This window comes from Terrapene carolina, unplaced genomic scaffold (genome assembly GCF_002925995.2).
Source record: "Terrapene carolina triunguis isolate 2854851 unplaced genomic scaffold, T_m_triunguis-2.0 Scaffold66, whole genome shotgun sequence".
Classification (NCBI taxonomy): domain Eukaryota; kingdom Metazoa; phylum Chordata; order Testudines; family Emydidae; genus Terrapene; species Terrapene triunguis.
This window is the reverse complement of record NW_020664417.1, coordinates 48,754,598-48,772,028: the sequence shown is the minus strand read 5'-3', so window position 1 is coordinate 48,772,028 and position 17,431 is coordinate 48,754,598. Positions and strand designations below refer to the sequence as shown.

Sequence of the window (17,431 nt, the reverse complement as noted above, 5' to 3'; positions counted from 1 at the left end):
GCTTATAAAATTTGCAGATGATACCATATTGGGAGGGGTTGCAAGCACTTTGGAGGACAGGATTAAAATTCAAAACAACCTTGATAAATTAGAGAATTGGTCTGAACTCAAGATGAAATTCAGTAAAGATAAGTACAAGTACTTCACTTATGAAGGAAAAATCAAATGCACAAAAACAAAATAGGGAATAACTGGCTAGGCAGAAGTACTGCTGAAGAGAATCTGGGAGAGTAGTGGATCACAAACTGAATATGAGTCAATAATGTGATGCAGTTGCAAGAAAAGCTAGCATCATTCTGGGGTATATTAATAGGTGCATTGTACGTAAGAAATGGGAGCTAATGTCCCACTCTACTTGGTGCTGGTGAGGGCTCAGCTGGAGTCCTGTGTACAATTCTGAGACCCACACTTTAGGAAAGGTGTGGACATGTAGAAGAGAGTCAGAGGATAGCAACAAAAAGAGTTAGAAAACCTGACCCATGAGGAAAGGTTAAAAAAACCTGGACCCATTTAATCTTGAGAAAAGAAGACTGAGGGGAGAAAAGAAGACCTGATAACAGTTTTTAAATATGTTAAGGGCTGTTATAAACAGGACAACGTCTACTGATGATAGAACAAAAAGTAATGGGCTTAATCTGCAGCAAGAAAGATGTAGGTTAGATATTAGGAAATACTTTCTAATTATAATGGCAGTTCAACTGTGGACCAGGCTTCCAAGAGGAGTTGCAGAAGCCTCATCATTGGAGGTTTTTAAGAACAGTTTGGACAAATGCCTGTCAGGGATGGTCTAGCTTACTTGGTGCTGCCTCAGCGCTGGGGGCTGGACTAGATCTTGAGAGAGACCTTTCAGCCCTACAGCTCTAGGATTCTAAAAGATGACATCCTACTTAAAAACAGACAGAACTTTTTAGTTTTGTTAATTTATTTGGTGTGGCCAATTTGCACAAAGCCAGGCAGGCTGCTGGCATCTCAGATAAGAATACTCTGCGCTGCAATGAAATGCCTCCAGCAAGGACCCCCTCAATGCTCTCTCTTTCCTCAGAGAGCTTGTGCTGGAGTGCCTTTCGCACCACTTGCCAACTAATAGCGTGAAATGCAGTGACGGAGGGAAGCGTCAGACAGCCGCCAGCACCGCATGGTTTCACGAAACCCTGGTGGAGTTAAAAAAAAAATATTCGCACCGTTCTAAAGAGACACAGATTCCAACTCCGGAAGGGTCCGCGCTGGGAGCGTAACAGGCACCGCAGCGCCCCACAACCCCGCTGTCCGTGACCCGCCCTCCCTCAGCGCAGCTACCTTCAGCCCACACGGAGCCCGGGCGCACGGCGGGGGTCAGGGGCTGCAGCGCCCGGTGCCGCGGGATCCAGGCCGCGAGCAGAGGCCGCCCCACCCCCGCAAATAGGAACTGAAAACGGAGAGTAGCGCGCGCCCCACGCGGAGCTGGGGAAGCCCCCGGGCCGCGCCCCTCACCCCGACTCCGCAGCTTAGAGACCCCCGGAAAGGCGGCCTCCCGCCCGAGTCCACACAGCCCACCACGCCCGGAAGCCAGGCCCCTCCCGCTCTCACCTACGCCGGGTTCACACGGGCGGGGCGGGGCAGAGCCGGGCCGGGGGTGGGGTGGGTCTGGCTGGGACCCGGCGGCGGCGGAGGCGGCCCCAGAATAGCGAGTCGCACCGAGAAGCGCAGAACCTGCCGCCCCCACCGCACAAAGCCATTACATCATCTCAGCGCGCCGCGCCCTGACCTTTCCATTCTGACCCCTGACCCCGGGAGGGCGCTCTCGGCTCCAATCGCGCTCCGCCTTCCGGGGCACGGCCGGCGCCACCGCCGCGTCCCAATAGATGCGTCCGCCGAGCGGTGATGACGCGGGCGTGTGTTGATGTCTGAGAGGACAGTGGCTCGCGCTCCTTACTTCCTGTTTCCAAGCAGAGCCCGGGGCTGAGGGCACCGAAACCGGCCCCGCCAGCGGCCGGGCAGAGCTGCGTTCTCCCCCTCGGGGCGGCGGGAGGCGGGCGCTGGGTGGCCCGGGCGCCGCGGGGAGGATGAACTGGCTGTTCCCCCTGTCCAAGGGCGGCGGCTCGTCCTCGTCCCCCGCGGCCCCGCTCCCCGCCCTCACCAGCCTCCAGCAGCAGAAGCAGCGGCAGATCGAGTCCCTGCGCAGCGCCCATTCCGCGTGAGTGACCGGCGGGGTGGGCGGGAGTCACTAACGGGGGGGGAGGGGGCGAATCACTCCGGGGCCTCCTCCCCTCCCCCACTCCGGCGGTACCTGTCTTCCCCCCCGGCGCTGATTCTACTACGGGCTGCGTCTGCTTCTGTCTCCGCGAAGCCCTAGAGCAGCCCCCGCTCCAGTGTTACTCGGCGCCGCCCCGCGGGCTGGCGAGTCCGGCGGTGCAGAGAGCCGTTCTGTGACTGTTAGCCCTGCGAAGTCCACCTGGGCCACGAGAGGCAAGCGTGGGGTTCCTTCTCCTGCATCATCGCCAGGGATAGTGCTAGATTCTGTGGCAGACGTGCAGCCTCATCTCCTTCCTGCCTTTGCACATCTGTAAAGGATGGACCCTCCCTCCAATTAATCCTTAAGCGGTTCCCTCAACGATGCAGGGGACCAGCTGTGCCCTCCTTTATTTTGGCTGTTCATGAATAAAAAGTAACTAATTGAATGTTTCAGAGTAGCAGCCGTGTTAGTCTGTATCCGCAAAAAGAACAGGAGTGAGTCTCTAAGGTGCCACAAGTACTCCTGTTCTTTTAATTGAATGTTGTTGCTAATTTAGATGAGGTGGTGGTATCTGTTGCCTCTTCTCATATTGATGCAAAAACATAACAAAAGTGACTAGTTGTGACACTTATGAAAGCCGTAATGTGGAGGTAGTTGTACTAGCACATCTGTTTATAAAAGTATAATTTATTCTCTTAAACCTAAACTGCATTAGTGTGGACATTTTTGTACAGATATGAATGCCTCCACACTGGTGGGTTTTGCCAGTGTAACTATCCTGGCAAAACCTTCCTACTGTAGACAAAGTCTTGCAGTGCAAAACTTAACGCTCAGTTTGTTCTCTTATCAAAGAGAAGATTGTGAGGCATCATGGTCCTGATGTATTAGTACCTTCACAGGTACCTGAAACTAAAGGGCTCTTCTGTTTAGTGGTGAAAGGTATAACAAGAATCAGTGTCTCAAAGTAAAAGTAGGACATATTCACAGTGAAAGTGAGCAACTCTTGAAATAAATTCCCAAGGGAAAGTGGTGGATGGGTTCAGATCAAGACTATATGCCTTTCTAGAAGATAAAGTTTTGTCAAACACAAGTTATTTGGCCTCAACACAGGGGTAACCATGAAATTCCATGGCCTGTATTACAGAGGAGGTCAACCCCGATGGTCTAAGGGAACCTTTTAAGCTTAACATCTATTAATTTTACACAGTTGTGGGATTTAGAATGCAATTGACAGCCCAAACCTCCATATACAATTGTCTATAACAGTGGTTCTCAACCTGTTTATTACTGTGGGCTGCATATGCAGCCCATAAAGTGTTACCTGGGCTTCAGGTTGAGAACCATGGTACCCCCCACCTAGTCCCCCCCTTCCAAACCCATATACCCAGCGCTCTCCTCCCAGGACCTCTCCACAGAGTGGGGCCAGGAGCAGAACACAGGGCAGGGATCTCAGCCCCTGCTGCTGCGCAGGGCCAGGGGGCAGCCAGGACCCAGACTCCGACCCTGCCGCTGTGCGGAGTCAGGGGTGGGGAGGAGCAGCCAGGACCCTGGAGCCTGATCCTGCCACTGCGTGGAGTCACGGGGGAGGCAGCTGGGACCCCACAGCCCAACCCTGCCTCTCTGCAATGCGGGGCGGGGAGCCCACAGCCCGATCCTGCTGCTGTGCGGGGCCGGGCAGCAGCTCGCAGCCTGGACCCCGATCTTGGTGCTGTGCTTGGAGCCCGCAGCCTTTCTCCCAGCCCCTCAGTGCCCCCGATATAGCTGGAGAGGCCATAGGGAGGAAGGAAAGTAGTATCCGGCTGAAGGCAGCAAATGGGGAGTGGAGAGGGAACAAAGAACAGTGCAAAGCCTGACACAGAAGGAGCAAAATTACAGAGATTTGAAGTGGTGAGAAGCTTAATTTCCATGTGATAGTAGATAGAGACCCATTATGGGGAGTTGCATAATTAAATTGATGGGCAGTGAAGATGAGTTTTTGGCTGCACTTCATATGGACTAAAGGCATGCCGTGCGTATGTTTCGGAGGCCAACAATGAGAATGTTGCAATTGTCAACTGTCAAACACAGTTTCAGAACATCTTTTACAATTACTTGTTTCATGATGAGATTCCACTTGATTAAATAGTGGCCCTTCAGTGAGTATCACTGCTCTGTCCCCTAAAGAAGATCTTGGAGCGTGTGATTGTTTATCCCCCAAATTGCCAAATTAATATTTTCTATTAATATCTGTGCAGTTTCTACAGGAATGACTGTTTTGTCTTTAAACATTTCTTCATTATTTATAATTTGAACACTGAAGCACACAGTTCCTGTGCCTGAGAACCTGAAAGTGAAACTAACTAGAAACAAGTCAGAGTGACTAATCATCTTTTGTTATTGCACTACCACCACTATAATGTAAATTGAATAACCTTCTTTTATTAGCAAACAAGATACTTTTAGCAGCACAAGTAAGGCATTTTGTTTTAAATATGACTTCCAGTTTGAAAGTGTCTTTTATATATATGTGTATTTCACTTTCCCCTGTTAATCTGTCAAAAATGACATGCTATGGGTTTATCGTACTAGATTAAATTTTAATAACTCTTAAAATAGACTGTAACACAACTGTGCAAGAATGACTCTTTCTATAGCTAGCTCACGTAGCTCTTGTATAACGCTTCAACTACAGATAAAATGTGCTATGTAAAATTCATCTATTATGCCAAAGCCATAGCACATCACTTTTGAAAGGCTAATAGGAAAAGTTTCAGTGAATTGATGAAGTGGGTATTTAATTTATCATAAACTAGGACAAGAAGTTCACACTCTTCTTAGGATACTTCTACACTGTGAAGTTGTCAACAAAACTTTTGTCTTTCATGGGTACTTTAAAAAGCCCCCCCGCAAAAGACAAAAGTTTTGCCAACGCAGCGCTCTCCTGCCGACAAAGCTAATGCCACTCACAGGACTGGAAATATTTTGTTGGCAAAAGTGCCGACAAAGAGCGTTTGCACACGCTGACTTTTAGCGACAAGGTTGTGTCGACACAGCCTTGTCATTAAAAGCTACATGGTGTAGACAAGCCATTAGTCTTGTTGTTTCAGTCTGCCTGGCTACACACTGAAACAAAGGCAACCAGGAATCTGTTCCTAGTATGAAGATTATCTTTGCAATTAGAAGGATTAATTACGTTTTGGGGAAATGGAGACGACATTAAATTTACAAAGCCTGGATTTTTCTAGTGCCTTTATGTACACTGCCGGCAGTCATGTGTCTTAAAAATTCATAACCGTCCTTCTCTTTTTAAATTTATCTAGGTCAGCATTCTGTGAAGATGTTAAGTAATTGCAACAATTTGTTTTCATTCATTTTTAACAAGTATAATAGAAAAACAAATCAAAGTAATGTCTGTAAGCTTGTGAATGTTGTACTTATTATTAATTGGACTCTAACAATTTTTTCCTTTATAGCATTGCCGAAATACAGAAAGATGTGGAATATAGGTTGCCATTCACCGTAAACAACCTGACAATTAATATTAACGTGTGAGTAGCGCAAGATCTCCTTAAACACAACTTTAGGAACTTAAAATCTTGCCTTGTAAATAGTAACAATAATAAAACTTAAGGCCCCATTCCTGCAAACGCTTACAGATGTGCTTATCTTTACTGTACTAGTAAATGCTCAAAGTTAAGCACATTCATATTTTCAGGCTCAGTTCCAAAGCAAGCCTACATTTTTTCAGCAAGAAGCTAAGTCACATAAAATGGCAAGCAGTTTCTAAAGTTTGAATTGAATTACTAATAGAAACTTTTCTTTAATTCTCTTTATTCTCTGTACTACAACATCAGTCATACAAGATCATTATTTCATTCATATTTTCTACTGTAAATTGAGTTTTTTACAGTGTTTCCTCTGAATTTGCATGCTATGGTCTCTGGCACCCTAGGCTGTTCTAGTTGCACATTTTTACTGCTTTAGTCTAGCGCATTTGCTCTGGTGCCTGGTCACAGAGCCTAATTCTCCTGTGGTTCCCAGGGCATCGCCCTTTTCTCTCCAAGGGCTTGTCTACATGGGACATTAGTGGCAAGCCAGGGTGTGCACACTAACTTGCCACATGGTAATGTCCTGTGTAGACCCTGTTCCAGTGCACTAAAAGTTCCATAGTGTACTTTCACATGCTGCTGTTTGAAACAGGAGTATGTATAAGTGCATTTCCAAACTTTTAGTGCATTGGAGGGTTCACAATGCAAGCTGTAGATTCACACCCTGGCTTGCTGCAGTGTGTCTCCTGTTGTAAGCAAACCCGAAGTTTGTATATCGCAAAACACCATGGAGGTATTTAAGCCTATTTAGCAGCACTTGAGAGTACAATCTGCTCTCTCCTTTTCTGAGTCCAATTGCCCTCCTCAGTACCATTTAACATTCTGATTAACATTCTCTTTCTTTTATTGAAGAGACATCATGCAGTTTTTTTTCCTGCTATTTAAACTGATCTGATCCCAGAAAAGAAATATTCAAAGAGGTCACCATTCATATTACTGACTCTTTTTTTCCCACTAATTTAATAATGTATATCTGAAGTAAAAATCCCTCTTATGCACCTCTCTCTGTCTCCATAGTTTTTCCTGTTAGGAAGTAGAAGTATCTGATATTTTTTCTTAATGCAACACATTTCTAATAAGACAAGCTTATCACACACAGTTAAAAATGCCAATAATAATAAAGTATTTTTGTGTTTACAGCTTGCTTCCTCCTCAGTTTCCTCAAGAAAAACCGGTGATCAGTGTTTTCCCGCCAATAAGACATCACTTAATGGACAAACAAGGAGTGTATGTGGCATGTCCATTAATAAGCAATGTATGTATAATTTCCCTACTGGTTATATAACAGATTTCATATATGTAGCACTCTGACTTCTCTAGTACATCTGACAACAAATTTCTAGGAATACAAAACTTAATCTATATGTGCTTTGTGTAAAAACAAAGAGACACACAGTATTCCTTACTAATCATTCAGAACAACTTCTGTTGCACTACTGTAAGCTTCAGTGACTTGGACGGTTACTGTAGGGTTTCTTAAATATGGATAGCACCATGTGTTGTGACTTAAGTCTGATTTGCAAAGATGTCTTCCTGCTTTGTTGTGAAATTGTTGTAATCTAAAATTAGATTACTTTGCAATTTACTGATGCATGCAACAGTAAGCAGGTCTTAAAGATGTTAGCTATCCCAAATAACACGTCTTTCATTTGTTTTCTCTGCCAGACCAGGTATATATCGGAGTTGTTTTACTACAGTTCATTTAGTGGAAAATTCTTTCTAGGAAATTCCCAGTCATTTTTGGATACTTTAAAATAACAGAGCCAATTTTGTAGTTTTGACTCTTCGAATGGCTTTTTATTTCAGATTGTGTTAACTTATTGAGCTTTCAGATGATCATTAGGTCTGTTTAGTCATCTTTCTATCAAACAATTTCATATATAGATAACCCATATCTGATAATGGAACATATACATAGATTTCCAGCACCCACTCACAGCTCAGGAGACTTCAACTCTTAAAGAAATGACTTATTAAAAACCCTAAGGGCTTGTTTACACACACTTTGAGTTACCACATTAGCCATCTGTTTCTGTACTGTTACACAACCTTCTAATGTGGATGCAATTATACATGAGTTACAACGCATGTTTAGACATATTCATATGATATTGCTGTAACGATGCAGCCTCTGGCGGGACACAACTGAGAGTATCAATTCAGGACAAATTGCTTAGAACAGGGCAGTTACAGCCCAAGGCGGGGTTTCCTTTACTATTAAGGCACACCAAACCAGCCAAACAGAGAGGACTTCGGTCTCACTCCACTGGCTAACCATAAGTCATACAAGCAATTCCCTTAGACACTCCAGTTTCCCATTATCACCACCAGTGCCACTCGTTATGAGAACGAATGGTTATGAAAACCAATACCTCAGTAAAAGAAAAAAGGTTCTCCCTCTCCCAAAGGACCAAGCCCCAGATCCAGATCAATATATAAGTCAGATCTTACCCACAAATCACGCTGTTGCCAATTCTTTAGAATCTAAAATCTAAAGGTTTATTCATAAAAGAAAGAAATATAGATGAGTTAAAATTGATTAAATTGAATCGATTACATACAGTAATGGCAAAGTTCTTGGTTCAGGCTTGAATAAACTGCAGGTTCAAATCAAGTCTCTGGAGTACATCCACAGCTGGGATGGGTCATTCAGTTCTTTGTTCAGAGCTTCAGTGTAGCAAAGTTCCTCCAGAGGTAAGAAGCAGGATTGAAGACAAGATGGAGGATTTGCAGCTGCTTTTTATAGTCTCTTGCCACGTGGCCTGTGCTTCCTTTGTTCCAAAAACAAACTACCCAGCGCATGGCATGGAAAAACCTTAGAGTTCTGTCCATAGGCATGTCCCTGCATGCCTTGCTGAGTTACAAGGTGTATCTGCCTTCTCTCAATGGGTCAGTTGTATAGCTGATGGTCCTTAATGGGCCATCAAGCAGGCTAGGCAGTGCTGATGCCAAATTGTCTGGGTGTCACCCAGAAGCATAGCACAAGTTTGAAATACAGACAGTATAGAGCCAATACTTATAACTTTAAATACAAAAATGATACATGCCTACAGATAGCAGAATCATAACCAGCAAATCATAACCTTGTCATAGACACCTTACTTAACCTCCTTTGTACAAGATTTGGTGCCACTATATGACCTTGGTTGCAAAAATTATCTATACTGTCACAGTTTGTCAGTAACATCACAATTGCATTCAAAAGAAATCATGCACTTCTTTTTTGTTGAGCTTCTTTGGTACTTTAGGAGTGCTAAATATAATATAGATTTTGTTCTCTACCAGTTCACAATGCACTCTGACCTTGGAAAAATTATTCAGAGCTTACTGGATGAGTTTTGGAAGAATCCTCCAGTTTTGGCTCCTAGCTTAACATCATTTCCATAGTAAGTATACATAAAGGTAAAATTGAGAGATCAGACCATTTTCAAGTGTATGCAAAACCTGGACAAGTAATTTCCAGATTCATCTTTAGATTTTCTTAGGAAATGTATGAATGTAACTGTATGTCAAGGAACAAGCTGGAAATAATTAGTATGTAAATTAGTTGGAGGAGAGGCAAAAAGTTCAAAAAATGGTTTTGTTTCAGACTGGAAATGTATAATTCAGCTAATTGATAGGCATGGATCTGTCCACTTCGGGTCAATTTTAAAATGATAAATATAGTTGGCTTTCCTGTATTAGCATGTTAATTTGACTTCAGTGCTTTTATGTTTCTGAAGATTAATGAATGTTTATCAATAGCAAAACAAGCACTTCAGGCAATGATTCCTGTAAGCAGTTGTTTGTTCCTGGATGCCCTGCTGATGACCTCAGGATCTGAAACTCCCAAACTTTAATTCATTTGAGAATCTGTCAAATAGATAATTAGATTAAAATATGCACAGCAGGCCCTAGCACTATAGCCTTGTCCATACTTCAGAAATTATTGATCACTGACAAGCAATGTCATATGCAATGTTGAATTTAAAAAAGTTAATCACTTCAGAAACTGCTTAAAAGCTTTATCTGTTGCTGATGCGCTTAAGTTTTGTAGGGTGAACAAACCCTAATAGACATTTCAACTCAGGTTTTTTTAAGGGCTTCTTAGTGGAAACCAGGTTTAAATTGATGTTTTTGCAAACTTCTGAGAAGCATAAAACTTGAGTTCACATTTGCAATTGGCTCTACATCAAATCTGAGAGCATATAACTTTGTTTTTCAACTCTTTACCGGGATAGAGAGAGAATTGAACTTACTTCATTATGAAAAACTTTCTAAGTATTATTGTATAAATAGCAACATACGGTAAAGTTTCTCTCGCAGAATTATCATTTTTATTATTCTCACTTTTATTATTACTTTTGAGATAATAAATACTTGTGTACTACTTCAAAAGCTCAACAACCGAGTACCTTGCATGTGTGCTAGTAATTGCAGATGTATTATTAAAATATCATAAATGAACAGTAAACAATTAGTTGCTGATGGTAAATTTTTTTTTTTAGTCTTTACAGTAAACCAGCTGGAATGCCTCCTTATACTCCTCAGGGTTTTCCGTTTCTTCCTCCATACCCCCCACAAGAAACAAATAGATCTATAGCTTCTGTGCCAGTTGCTGAATCAGGTTACACTACAGACAAACCCGCTGCTCCATCCTATGGCTTGATCACAGACCTGCCATTACCTGTTCCAACAACAGAAGCACTATTACAGGTTTGTATGTGTAGTGAGATTTATCATTTAAGCAGTTAACACCTACATCCCTCAGAGCTAGTCCAGACATTGAATATAAATTCTTCTCAGGGCAGATGTGTGCTGAGGCAACCATTCTCGCTATGGCAAGGGCTTTTTAGATGGGATTAGAAGCAAAAGAAAGAAATTACTATTCTAAGTTTAAATAATGCTTTTAAACTTCTGTTCAGGTGGGCCAGAATGGCTTCACTTACAAGATGCCTGATGTTCCTGATGCATTTCCAGAGCTCTCAGAATTAAGGTAAGATCTTGGAGAGAGAAGTAGTTACTTTGTGGTAATGCATATGACAATTACTGCTTGAACTGGAAAAGATTTTTTTTTTCTTGTTGCTAGATAACCACCAAAAAGTTTCATTAGGAGAAAACAGTACTCATATTTACCATGACTTCCTCAATTTCTGTAGGTTGCTACATATCTTTTATTAACTCAGTTTTTTTTCTTGCTCAGGATTTTTTAATAGGAAAATATATTGGGAACTGTAGGTAAATGCTGTCTTACATTACTCTGACAAACTATAAAAGAGTCTCTTGCTGTGTCCTTCAAACTGTTTTCCCGTGCATCACCAGGCACCCAATAAGTGTAACATCTGGAAAAAGAATGAGTCACAAAAAAAGACAGGAAGGCATATCCTGTATTAAGGCAGCCTACAGCAGTCCCCCATAGAAAAGACTTCCACTTTTGTGAATATTTATAACTTAAGTTGTAAATACTTGCTGTTACAATAAACATTTATCCATACTGCATAGATACTCACAGACACTTCCACTTGACTGACTGTTTGTTATTTTAAGCTGTGGCAAGGCATTAACAGTTAGCCTTCACTGGAGAATTTCCTTCAGGCTTTTAAAACAGCCTCTCAAGCCAGATATATCTGTCTGAAAGAAATGGACTCCTCAATTAAATTAGTCTCAGACAATGGATTTGCTCACCTTCTGATGTCCTACTCTTAACCCCTGTTGTAATAGTTGACTAAACCAAAAACTCTTTCTTGTAGAATGCAAATCAATTGACCTTTCCTATGCATTTCCAGGTTTGGCAGGATGAACAACAGATTCTGAGGGTCTCTGGAAACAGAGAATTCCTTCTTAAGGGTGTGTCAAAAGTTATGCAGGCTGTCAACAAGCAGTTTATATATGAGGCTTTTAAGCACTAGTAGCATATGTTTATATATAGCAAAGAGGGTTCGTTTTGTTTTTTCTTATTTTTAAGAAACATTACCAGCAAGTCTGAGCCTTCCAAGATGACTAAAGAGAAATGTGGACTCAATGAATCAGCTCCTAAACTTTTCCATAGGGCTCCAGAATTTGCCAACAATATTATGTTTCTAGTCTAATTTCTCAAATTGTGTTGCATCAGAACTAGATAACACATTCAGGAGCACAGTAAGGAAGTAAAGATTGAAACTAAAGGTACTAATACACCACCTTTCAAAGCCTGTCCACTGCAGATGGTAGAGTCCAGTGCAAGAAAATATAAAACAACATGGCTTCTTTGCTGCAGGAAAAGAAATCCCAAATAAGTTGCTAGGTTTCATTTTTGATTGGCCTTTTGCTGTATATCCTTTTCTTTTTTTAATCCAGTATACCACAGCTGACAGCTATGAATGAGCAAGAGGATATTTTGCTGGAACAGTTTGTGAATCTGCCCCAGCTGAAGCAAATCATAATGGATAAAGATGACTTCGTGAAAAGCATTGAAGAGTTAGCAAGTAAGACTTCAACATATTTATAACTATGGGTGTGTTTTCAGAACCGTAGTCTCTTAAAATTAAACAGCTTATTTATTTTACAGAAAAAAATTTACTGTTGGAACCCAGTCTAGAGGCGAAAAGGCAAACAGTGCTGGATAAAGTAAGTGAATAAAAATAAATTTTCTGGAAAAGAAATAGCTGAAATGTTCGTTGTTTTTAAGAAATATTTTTCCCCCCCCCTAGTATGAACAGCTTACTCAGATGAAAGCCACCTTTGAGAAGAAGATGCAAAGGCAGCATGAGCTTAGTGAGGTATAACTTTTTTATTTTCATGTTGTCTTTTGAATAACATTCTACAAATTATGGACAAAAGTATAATAAAAATTTTAAAGAATATTCTTCTGGCCAGATTCTGCTTTTATGTTAGTGTGCATGGCTCCCATGATTTGAGTTAAGTGGAGCTATGTAATATTTCTGTGACAGTCAGTTCTTAGGTGTAAAGTTAGCTTAAAAACAAAACAGAAGGTGGTAGTACAACCAAGATTCTATTTCACATTCAGTGGTACAGTAGCAAAAAATCTGTCAGATGCTGAGTGATGGTGCCATTAGAATTGTTCCTGACAAATTTGGTCAATGGCAGGTACTGGGGAGAGAGATTGACCAAAAAAAAAATTCATTAACTAAGCCGGTTAGCAAGATGATTTAATCAAACTCTTCATTGTGATGGGAGGAGTTGTAACAGACTAGGTGATAAAATCAAGAACACAGTTAAAACCTAGCTAAGAGTTCTAGACCAGGCACTATAAACTTACCTCAGGGGAAAGAACACCAGGGCCGAAGTCCAGCTTAGATCTCCACATAATATGTATAAAAGTACCAACTATAAGTAAGTCATTCTCACTTAATATCAGTATCACAGTTTAACAAGACTTGACTATTTTCAAGTGCAGCTAAAGTGTGTTATAAAAATAGAGATGTGGCCAGCGTAATTGGCTTTGAGCCTAGCTGGATAAAGAAAAGGTGACAGGAGTTGGTTAGCTGAAAAGTTGGTTTTGAGCTGGCATAAAACTTTTCTTCTTTGTCAAATTGGTGTTTAGTCAGGAAAAATACCAGTATGTTCAGTTTAAATTTCCCTTTGTCTTGATGCATTCAGTTGTTTTGTTTCACATAGATACCAATTTACAGATACAAGCATGTTGCTGGGACTAGGAGAATAAACTAGTTTTTGAACAGGATTCCTCCTAGAAAAAGTAAACTAAATTATTCAGTCAGTTGTATTCCAAAGGTATCTGAAAGCCATGATTATAAAAATTTTGTACTTTCACCTGGCTCCACTTACTCGGGTTCATGACCAGTCCTTAAGTTTCTGGCATGAACTTCAAGTGTGAAGCCTATTGATTACTTTTTATATTTTGCTTTAGAGCATCTTTTAATAATGACTTCTAGAAACAGTGATCTCAAAGGCCTTGGGGACCCTGCAGTCAGATCTGTGAGGGTGGGCTTTAACAATCACACACAGCATCACTGAAATCAGTTGAGCTCTGCACAGGTGTAAGGGTAAGTCAGCCCAAATCAGTTACTCTGCCAAATGTCGTCTTCATTCTGTGTTCCCCTCTAGATTTTTTTTATCAATTTAAACATTCACTGATTCCTGTAGGTGGCAAATTTCTAAGTTGCTTAGCAGTCTTAATTTTAAGATACTACAGTAATGTTCTCTCCCACACCCATTAAGCTGTTTTCATGCATTCCTTTATCTACCTTGTGTAAAATAAACATGGTTTTCAATGATCATTTAACATTAGCAGGAAACTTTTTTTCCTCAGAGTTGCAGTTCCAGTGCTTTGCAGGCCAGACTGAAAGTAGCTGCTCATGAAGCCGAAGAGGAGTCTGACACTATTGCAGAAGATTTCTTGGAAGGAAAAATGGAAATAGATGACTTCCTTAGTAGCTTCATGGAAAAGAGAACTGTATGTAATATACTCTCAAGCTGAAATTAATTGTACAAGTGGGGTGTATGAAACCAGTATTTATCACTTTTAAGAGTGGAGCAATTCTGTGATTCAGAATGCTGGATTCTGTGACCTGCTGCACACTTCTTAAAAGTCTTAACTAATTATTCTGATTCTTCCAAGATGGCAACATATCTTATATAGCTTGTCAGTAACATTAGAAATGGTTTGTAGTTTTGTAAATTCACTCTCATGTACTTGAACTCTAGTTTATTCTTGTATGTGCCTTCTATATACTCCTTTTTATTATGCCCAGTTCCCCTAATCTTAGAAGGTGCTTTGTGACAGAGCCTTGCATCTCCTGTGGTTTTGCCACACTCCGATAGCAGTGACCCTTTAACTTACTTTGCTGTGTGTGTGTGTGTGTGTGTGTGTGTGTGTGTGTGTGTGTGTGTGTATATATATATATATATATATATATATAAATATATATATAATTTTGGTGCTAAACTGTAAAGGGGGAGGGCGCACTGATTTTTTTTTTTTGTCAATGAGACATAATGTCATTGTTACAAGGTGGACAGAAATGCGTATGCGTGATGAAATGTAACCTTCCATCCCATTTTTTGAGCAAGAGCAATGAGATGTATCTTTGAGTGAGCCAGGTAATACTTAGTCCTGACTCAGTGCAGGGGACTGGACTAGATGATCTATTTAGGTCCCTTCTAGTACTACATTTCTGTGATTTCTCCCACATATAGTACTGTCCTCCCATTCTTGCACAGAAATAAGGAAGAAAACCAGTTGGGCAGTTTTAAGAGGGGGAAGGAAGAGACAGGATATGTAGAATAATCTGCTATGTTAAGAGTCTCAACCTCATAACTTTTAAATTTCGTTAACCCTTTAAGGATGAAATAATAGAGAATAATTAAAATTGATAGTCTTAAAATATGGTTCATGATCACTGCACCTGCTCTTGGTTTCTGTTCTTGTTTCCTGCAGATAAATCATAGTAAAGTCATCTAATGATACTGTAAATATTTTCCTAATTACTTTTCTACATAAGCAACTGCTTTAGAAGTGTTCTTACAAATATGAGTGAATTTTGGTGGAATTGATGGTAGGGAAGTGGTCCACAGGTCAGTCTCTCTTTTAAGATTCCATGAAATAGGCAACTTTTGAACTAAAAAAGAAAGAAATAGGGATTGGGTGTGTAGAATACAAAAATGAAACATAGCAGGTTATTCTTTTCAGAGCTAACTGGTCCACTTTGTTTGTGTTTTAGATTTGCCACTGTAGACGAGCCAAAGAGGAGAAACTTCAACAGGCAATAACAATGCACAGCCAATTTCATGCTTCACTATAGGTAAACTGCTACATGAAGGCAAACTCCCACACACTTTGCATTACCTTCATAGCACTTACTCTGTATTTACTAACTGCAAACTGTCATATTAACATTATTAGTATTTCCCATAACATTTCTTGATGTAGATCAATTTCAGGTCAAAATTCCTTGTTTGTCTGTTTCTATACAAAGGAAGGAAATAGTTGGTATTTTCAAAAAGTGTGGGTTGGGGAGAACATCTACTTCCTGAAATACGTATCTGTAACTGGAGGGAGGGAAGGAGCTGCAAAATAGCTTTTTAGGAGGTTAAACTGTCTAATTATAGAAATTTTTGTCTTCATAGACTTTCCTGCAAACTAGACCTGCCAAGAGAAGAGTGAACAAACCCAACAAAGCACATTTTCTAACACCTATTTGCAAATAAGCATTTCATCATAAATGGTTGTATTTATAGAACAGATTGTATACAGTGCTGGGACTGTTTTGTACAAATTAGAATGACTCTTTATATTCTCATTTGATTCAAGAAATCCTTCTATTGCAATCTTTGCACTAATATTTCTTGTATTTATTGTTGATAGTCCTTACCATATTTAAGTTCCTGCTGCTATCCTGCCATTCTTTAGAGATTAAATATCTAAACATGTAACTTTGGCTAGCTTTGTACATTTTATAAAACATAATTCATACCTTTTGTATTTTGAATTTGAAACATTTGCTTGGGTTACTTTATGAAGACTCTTGAGGTTGGTGAACTTTGTGGGGAGGAGATTGGTAACGCTTTTTATAATTGTCAGTGAAATATCAGACTTCCCTTCCTTGATGCCAAAAATCAACACCAGTTTATTTTTATTTCAAATAATAGCAAATTAAACATTGCCTGCATCCTGTTGAATAAGTAGAATCGGTTTAAGGAACGGATGCTTTGGAAAAATATTATACCAGCAGTCTGTAAATATACTATCTATTATACTAAGAGTACAAATGGACTCTTCATTCTGAAGTGACAAGGCACCCACCACTGTAACTAGCTACAGAGCTTTCAGCCAGACATCATCTTTCATTTTAAGCAAAACCAAAGGAATTTGTTGTTGCACAACATAAAAAAAAATCAGGCCACCTTTTTACATAGTTTTGGTGGTGTTTAGTGTCTTTCATCTGAGGAACTCAAAGCACTTTACAAGCTTTAATTTAATTCTCAATTCCCTTGTGAGGTGGTAGTTACCTGGATTTAATATACAAGGAAACTGACTTTTCAGTGGCTGTGCAGTGAGTCATGGTAAGGGCCATGAATAGAACCCTTATCTGGTGATTTCTAGATCTTTGTCTTTTGATCACTAGACCTGTTTGTCAGGTGCGCTTCCTTTTAGGGGAGGGGATATATATTTAATATGCATGAACTGCAAATTACAAACAAAGGCCCCATAATGTTCTACAGGTGAAAAATGCAACCCTAAGTACTTTTTTTTTTTTTTTAATGTTCTAGTCTGTCTTGCCACTGAATTGAGTCATGAAGTGAAAATACAGATTCTAGAGAAATAGATACATTTGCTACATCCTGAATTTTGGGATAGATTTAGTTACTGCAATTCTCTGTTTTATTTCTATCATAGTTGTAACTTTCTTCAGGAATCTTGATATTGTTCTCTCTCTTCCCCACACCTCTTCTGAAAAGGTGAAGAGAAGCAGGGTGGAAATGCATTAGACTTTCTGAAAAGAGAACTTTTTTCATGATCTTGAGTCTGCAGCTACACTACTTAATCCTGTCAAATCTGACAAGCTAAACAGGGTTAGACCAGGTCAGTACTTAAAGGTTTCCTACTAGTAGGTTTCAGAATAGCAGCCGTGTTAGTCTGTATCCACAAAAAGAACAGGAGTACTTGTGGCACCTTAGAGACTAACAAATTTAT

General features: G+C 40.5%; 1 protein-coding gene across 2 annotated transcripts; it reads left to right on the top strand.

Moving 5' to 3' along the window:
- Positions 1 to 1,882: 1,882 nt before the first annotated feature.
- Positions 1,883 to 15,730, top strand: VPS37A (VPS37A subunit of ESCRT-I). Of its 2 annotated transcripts, XM_029910671.1 has the most exons (11): positions 1,883 to 2,173; positions 5,665 to 5,739; positions 6,940 to 7,054; positions 9,085 to 9,185; positions 10,287 to 10,494; positions 10,704 to 10,774; positions 12,115 to 12,242; positions 12,326 to 12,384; positions 12,468 to 12,536; positions 14,048 to 14,191; positions 15,459 to 15,730. In XM_029910671.1, the coding sequence occupies exons 1-11, from the start codon at positions 2,043 to 2,045 to the stop codon at positions 15,537 to 15,539; spliced, it is 1,182 nt and encodes a 393-aa protein (XP_029766531.1). In that variant the 5' UTR covers positions 1,883 to 2,042; the 3' UTR covers positions 15,540 to 15,730. The 2 variants fall into 2 exon arrangements, with proteins under 2 accessions (XP_029766531.1, XP_029766532.1); XM_029910672.1 differs by lacking the exon at positions 1,883 to 2,173 and having other exon boundaries at positions 5,665 to 5,737; positions 15,459 to 15,728.
- Positions 15,731 to 17,431: the final 1,701 nt, after the last annotated feature.

Excerpts from the sequence above, each read along its gene's own strand:
- VPS37A (XM_029910671.1), top strand. The coding sequence starts at position 2,043 with ATGAACTGGCTGTTCCCCCTGTCCAAGGGCGGCGGCTCGTCCTCGTCC. Across the intron at positions 9,186-10,286 it reads AGCTTAACATCATTTCCATA|TCTTTACAGTAAACCAGCTG; the intron begins GTAAGTATACAT and ends TTTTTTTTTTAG. Across the intron at positions 12,385-12,467 it reads GGCAAACAGTGCTGGATAAA|TATGAACAGCTTACTCAGAT; the intron begins GTAAGTGAATAA and ends CCCCCCCCCTAG.